Here is a 7314-nt window from a genome sequence, read left to right as displayed (position 1 = left end):
TTCATATATATTTGTGTGTCAAGTGTTTTTTTTCCTAAGCCTTAGAAATACAGTTAACATTTTAAATGCTAAGGAAGTACTTGAAAGGCACTTTTATACTTATATCTAAATAATAATATACAATCAAAGGATGAAAGAACTAAAAATGAATTCAAGGAGCTAAGATTGATTATAAAGGAAAGCATGATAAATTTGTTGAGCTTAGAAGAATTTTAAGTAGAATATAACTCAAACTTCACTTATTTTAAAGGTTCAAGAAAAGCATAAATTCACACAGGTCTTAAATATCAGAGACAGACACAGACGCCAGTCCTTGACTTCTGAGCTCTCTCTACGGCCACTTACAGAGCTGAGGTGTTTTATCATGCTTCCTCTATTTTAAAGAGAGAAGCAGCCTATAGAATTTTACTGATTTAAGGATGATTAAATTGTTTTAGTAAGCATATATAAATATGGATTATTTTAATGGTGCTGAAATGCCAATCTACTCTGCAAAGTCTATCCTGAAAAGGCAGGCTTTGACAGGTTTGATAAATAATTTGTAAATGTAAAATCTCACATGATATCAGGAACATTAAATTTATTTGTTGCACACTGAAAAACTCAGTCTTCTTAACATAATAAAATTATGGCTAAAAACATAACAGTAAAAACATATCTTATTATAAATGTGGTGCTTTTTCTTATAAAGCTAACCCTTCTTTTACTGAAACTAAAAAGTACCATGAACAGGGTCAGTGAGGAGGTTCACTGGGTAAAAATACATGCTCCCAAGCCTGACATCCTGAGTTTGATACCCAGGACCCACGTGGCAGAAGGCAAGAACGACTGACCTCTGTAAGTGACCTCCATGGGTGATGTGGTAAATACGTACTCCTATACATATATATGTGTAGACATAGTAAATAAAGAAAATTTTAAAAACCATAAATAGTAAAATAAATAAATAACAAATAGACAAATAAATGTTAAATATTGAAACAAATCTTTTGATAGAGAAATTCACAGACTTGTTTTATTATTGCTTCAAGAAGAGAGGTGTATTTAACAATATAAGCCAAGGGTTAGGGAGATGATTCAGTGGTTAAGAGCATTGGCTGCTCTTGTAGAGGACCTTGGCTTAGTTCCCAGCACCCACGTGGCAGTTAACAACTGTTCATAACTCCAGTTCCATGGGATCTGATGCCCTCATTTGGTCTCTAAAGGTACTGTGTACGTGTGGTACACTTACAGGCAGGAAAAACAAACCAAAAAATAATATAAAAGAGTATAAGACAAACCTACTTTCAGATTAGGCAAAAACTAATTGTTTTATTAATGATTGGCTTTTCGTAAAAATTATCATCCATAGATCTGTATGATCATGAGTGATTTTCTTTCTTTATTGAATATTTTTCATCTTTAGAAAAACTAGTTAAGAAAACAATAGGAAGCAGAAATAGACTTTCTAATATTTTTATAAATAAAATATACAGTTTTCTCTTGGTTGACTACTGTTCCTCTCCTATCTATGTAAAACAAAATAAGCAAAAACCAAACTTTTAAAAATGCCAATATTTTCCTGATCCTACTCATGAGTTCACAGAAGTATTCCTCACCTACCTTGGTAATGACTTCATGAAGGTTGAAGAAAGGATCCATTTCTTCAATTTTTGTTGCATGTTTAGGAAAGATGGCCTCAGAGAGAAAACTTGGACCCTGTTGCAAACAAAAGAGAAATCTTTATTGATTTTTTTTCAAGTGCTTATAGAATTTTCTTTACAGATCTAAAGGACTCCAAATTGTTTTAAGGTTTCTGTTAATTCTTAAGCTTCACTTGACAGATCTAATTATCTATCCCAGAATGCTTGCAAATGAAAATGAGCAGGATTCTATAACTTTCAGCATTCCATGTACTCACATAGTAGTGTTTGCTTAGTAAATAAAGAAAAGTCTTGATACTTCTCCTATTTTCAGCTACCTAGGATTTTCATTATAAACTTATATACAGATGCCTTAACTACAAAAGCCCTATGGGAATTACCTTTTCTATTTCTATGTGAAATGTTTATGGCTGGAAATTGCAATATCTTTGATAATCATGACTAGCTAGAAAAACCTAGGCAATATGTACATGATATTTTAATACCATCTTAACTTCCAAACAAGAAAATATATTTTTAGAAAGAAATCACATTTGACTTTGTTAGCAATAAAAAGGTAAAACATAGTATTGGAAACTTAGTGATAAAATTATTGAAATATAGTCCAAGAATTCATTTTGTACTTACTGGTATAGCCAAGTTTTGGGAGGCATAAAGACAAGGGATGCTGATATTGTGTCTATCTAAATCTATGCTATTGCAGTTATCAATATTATTAACATCTTTAATAATGGCATCATTCAGATTGTAATCATAGATGTAATCACTTAGGAACTTGAAGTTTAACTGTATAAGAATCAGAATATTTGAACATGATACATACAGATATATAGATAGGTAATAGATACATATATAGATGATAGATAGATGGATGAATAGACAATAAAAAGTCTTAATAGACTGAGAATCATTCTCAAAGATTTTTCATGGAGATTCAAAACAATCTGTACCAACAATGGTTGAAGCAGTGATGAACTTAAGCTGTACTCTTGTTTGCTTTCTGTTTCCATTGGTGGGGAAACGATGATCAAAAAGGCTGTCGTTGTCCTACGCTTCCTTGTCACAATCCATCAAAGAAGAACGTCAGGGCAGGCACTCAAGCAGGAAGGAGAAGAAGCAGAGCCCAGGGAGGAACGTGTCTTCCCGGCCTCCTCACAGCTTCCTTTCTTATACAGCCCAGTCCCTCCTGCCTCCTCCTACATCAATCAACAATGAAGAAAATGTCCCATGGGCATGCATGCCCACAGACCCATCTTATAGAGGAAACTCATCAACTGAGGTTCCCCCTTCCCAGGTGTGTCAAGCTGATAACCAATATTAGCCGTTATATGCATTTTATTGGACTATTTACTAGATACACCCAATAGCAGGGTTATCAACCAGGAATGAGAAAGCTAGAGTTACATAGTGAGAAGGCTTTGAAGTGATGTGGATGGGAACTGTGTTTCAGCTCCCAGTGTATTAAACAATTCTGGGACAAGGCACACTCTTTACTGCCTGCCCGTGCTGACCTATCTGCTTGCAGCAGCATATTCTGAATAGGAACATGAATCCACTAAAAGGTGCACACTTCTTATCACCATGGTGTTTCATATTCCTCTTTCAATCTTGCCGGCCAAGGTGAGGCAAATGTTTGAAAAGTCTGAAGCATCTCAACCAGTTCTCCAGTGAAAATTTCCTATGACTCAGTGTGGTGAAGCTATTTCCTCTGAATGACAATTCTCCCTCCTGGAGAGAAGTGGGATATCATGAACATTTCAAAATTGACAAGGCTCCTCCCCAAGGTCACATGAGCAGGAACAAAGTCTGGGGTGAGGAGACACTGGTGATGCTGCCTGCAGTGTGTATGGGAAGCTGCAGGGATACAGCACGAGTCACCCATGGCGACATGGGCTTTTCAGAGACGAACCTGCCTTTGAGTCGTACATGTTCCTGTAAGCAGCCACTCATCATGCACTTCTAAGTTGCCCCAACAAACTCATTTGTTTGCCAAGCTAGACTTTGGTCTGACATCTGCCTTATCATGTGCACACAGACACTTGTTCATGTCTTTCCAGAAGAAGTCATACAGCATCCAGGATTAAAGTCTAATACATACTTGGGTCCTTATTTACAAACTCTGCTATGGCAGAGTATTAAGGGTAAAATAGTCTGCCTCAATAACTCCTATACTAAAGTCCAACTCTTACTATCCTAGAATGTGAACTTATTTGAAAACATGGTAGCTTATATAAGTATCTAGGTTAAAATGAGGTCACACTAAAATGGTTTGGGTCCCTAATGCCCCAGGATTACTGTCCTGTGAATAAGAATAAATTTGGATCTATTTACCAAGTATCTATATATCTATCTGTCTGTCTGTCCATCTGTCTATCAAGGAATACCAAAGAATACATGAAAATCACCAGTGTTAGGAGGAGACAGATTCTCAAAGATCTTAGACAGACATAACTAACCCTAGCAAAGGGGTTGTGGAACAATGATATGCTATTGTTGTTCAGTTTGAGAATCATTGATCCATATCCCTCAGCAGATGTCACGTGGGATATGTCCACACAGCAGTAGCACTAACAAACTTGTTTATACTTAGCCATGGATTTGGGGAAGTACTTTTGGCAGTCAAAATAGTCATTTAATTTTTCAGCTTAATAATCCAAACTATCCTATTCTTCATAAGATACAAAACCTCAGGTGATAAACTTAGATAAGAACACATATGTCTATGTCACAGACGTGTGATGACTTCAGTTCCTGGTACATGCAGATGCCATAGTAATGAAGTCATAGATGTTGCTGACAGTATTAGCATTGGGTGATGATAAGGAGGTGGGATCGGTCATTACACAAGCATTACTTGACAAGAATATTACACAGAGGGGCCAGAGAGACTGCTCAGTGGTTAGGAGCACTGGTTGCTCTAGCAGAGAAGCTGGGTTCAGTTCCCAGCACCCACATGGCGGATAAGAACCATCCATAACTCCAATTTCAGGGGCTCCGATGCCCTCTTCTGACCTCCACGAGCATTGCTTGACCTGGGTGACACATACATGCAGGCAAAATATTCGTACACATGAAATAAAATAGAAGTAATAAATAAAATTTAAAATATTATATAAAGGATTTCTGATTACAGTAGGTAAGGCCTGCTCTTATGAGAAAGAGTAACCAGTTTGTATTTTGTCCAAATGCTGATAATTTTGAATCTAAGTACAAGAGTGACATAAATTATGTCATACACCATCGTTTAACAATTTGTTTTCCCTTCTGCCCACGCCCCCATCGTTCTTCCTCCACTCTGATCATCCCTCCTCTCTTACCCCATCGTTCTTCCTCCACTCTGATCATCCCTCCTCTCTTATGGGCTCTTTTCCTTCCCCGCCATCAGAGAGCCCTCTTGTTCTCATGTCACAGATTTTTAGAATGTACGTTCTGCTTATGCGAAAACATACACTTGATCATTCTTGATCGTTCTGGCACTACTTGATCATCTTCCCACTGTCCTCTAGTCTCTCCTTCCTTTATACTGCCGCCTTGGCCATCCCCGTCCCCCTTCCACATCTATGCCATATATGTTTATATAAATACATATAGTACTAGCATAGATGTGTATTATAAAACTGAATAACACCTGGATATCCTATCAGTAAATTTCAAAAAGAGGAATATGGTCATAAATATTCTTCTAGGATCTAGAAGGAACTTCGATTCCCCTCCCAAATCTTTAATTGTTTAGAAGTATCTACCACGCAGTTTCCAATGTTTGCCTGGAATCTATTATTTGAATAATCTACTTCTTCATAGGCAAACTGTTCTATGTCTGTGATTCAGTTTCTTTTCACTACAAATTTCCATGCTGTTTCTCGGTGGCCTAACCTCAATCGTCTTTTCACGGACTGCCTGGGCAGGTTTGGGGATTTGTTTGCTTGTCAATTTCAGACTGATGGCTCTCAAGGCTTTTTCTTTGGTTCTGATACCTATGTTTTATTCATTGTTTTTGTTTGCCTATGAGACCCCTCGGACCATCAACAACATATGTATAGTCTCTCATGTGCCAGCCCACCATATGTCTGCTACCTCCATTGTTTATCCTGGATGACGGCATATGAATTTTCCCACACAATATACATCTCTCTCCTCCTCACCTTGATTTAAGTCTCCTTCTGCCTGGCAGAGCTATGCAGGCCTCTTTCTAATGTGGAAATGTCAGTGTTTCTCAACAGTTCTCACCCGTTAGCTTACTTCACTTATTACCAATTTCACCCCAACTATGATCTAGATGTTAAAGATCAAACTAATTTATAACCATCATGCAGCCACGTCCCGTACTGTCAGTCTTTCTCTCTGGCAAGCTGACTTGCACCATTATCATATCGTATCTGCTTCTGATACAGCAAGATGTTCACCAAATGGAGTCTAAATCAGTCTGGACTCTACCGTACCCTACTCTGCCTGAACCCTTATTTGTGGTGTTTTTATTCTGTTTGGATTTTTCTCCCCAGTCTGTTTTCCAGGCTCTTCACATAATTATTTCACCAAGCTATCACATTATGTTTTGCTATGCTTCACACTGTATCATGAAATTTTCAAAACCTGGAGTAGAATAAGAGATACGGTGAGACACGCAAGTATAGACAGAGGACTTTGCAGTTAACAGAGTGAGATGAACACATGGCTAAATCGGGCAGTGTCCTGGGAAACAGAACAAAGTCGATGCATGTTAGGAACTGAAGTTGTTGGTGCTTGGTAATGAGTGAGATGTGGAAGTATTAAAAAGAAGTCAAAATTGCAAGTATTTCTAGACCTGATAGAATCAATAGGTAAAAATTGTACTTAGAAATTATGGAAACACATGAGGTTTATAGCAAAAAAGACATCAGATTTTAGACCCTCGGGGCAGCCATTCAAAGAAGTCATCCAGAAAATAAGCTGCAATGTCTGTCTGAAATGAACACAAAATTATGGATTAGAGTAAGAACAATTTTGGAGATATGCATGTAGAACTTAGCATGTAATGAACCTCACTTGTAGACAGGGCGTTGCATATAAAGACTGTAGGACAGACCTTGTGGGGTAAGAAAATCTGAGCGACACCTGTATGAAGATAGGAACGGGTAAAGGCAAAACTCAGCAAGGAGGTGTCCATGGAGAACCGTGAAGGGGTGGGGAGGTCACAGGAGTCAAAACTGTAGCGATCACTTGGAAGGAATCAAGGTACAAAGCTGGTCAGGGATGAAAGGTGTCCATTAGAGGTGGCATTCCAAAGAACCTGTGTCCAAGCAAATCCTGTGGGGTTGTGACAGCAGGAAACAGAACCAAACAGTTGGGAATGTAGTGTCAGGTGAAGGAGGCGTCAGCCACAAACTGTATTAATCTCCATAAATTAAGATTAGCTTGAGGAGTTAGAAAAATAGATGGTTGCCAGGGCTGGTGGCACAGGCCTTTAATCCTAATACTCAGGAGGCAAAGGCAAGCAGATCTCTCTAAGTTTGAAGTCAGCCTGGTCTACATAGCAAGTTTCAGTCCAGCTAGGGCTCAACAATGCAACCCTGTCAAGAGAAAGAGAGAAAGAGAGAGAGAGAGAGAGAGAGAGAGAGAGAGAGAGAGAGAGAAGATAAATGTATGGAGAAAAAGAAAGAGAAACAAAATAACACAAACATTTATTTTATATTTC

The 7314-nt window shown here is 38.0% G+C and overlaps 1 protein-coding gene across 8 annotated transcripts in view; it reads right to left on the bottom strand.

The window, feature by feature from the left end:
- Naaladl2 (N-acetylated alpha-linked acidic dipeptidase like 2) overlaps positions 1-7314 on the bottom strand; it is a 1296606-nt gene that overhangs the window by 196475 nt on the left and 1092817 nt on the right. For all 8 annotated transcript variants that reach the window (XM_029560548.1, XM_029560545.1, XM_029560549.1 and 5 more), the window contains one exon: positions 1603-1698. In XM_029560548.1, the coding sequence (XP_029416408.1) occupies positions 1603-1698 (96 nt within the window). The remainder of the gene's footprint in view (positions 1-1602; positions 1699-7314) is intronic.

The sequence above is a fragment of the Nannospalax galili genome, unplaced genomic scaffold, assembly GCF_000622305.1.
Source record: "Nannospalax galili isolate Female #2095 unplaced genomic scaffold, S.galili_v1.0 scaffold572, whole genome shotgun sequence".
Classification (NCBI taxonomy): domain Eukaryota; kingdom Metazoa; phylum Chordata; class Mammalia; order Rodentia; family Spalacidae; genus Nannospalax; species Nannospalax galili.
The sequence above is the reverse complement of the archived record's forward strand: the minus strand, read 5'-3'. Positions and strand labels throughout refer to the sequence as shown.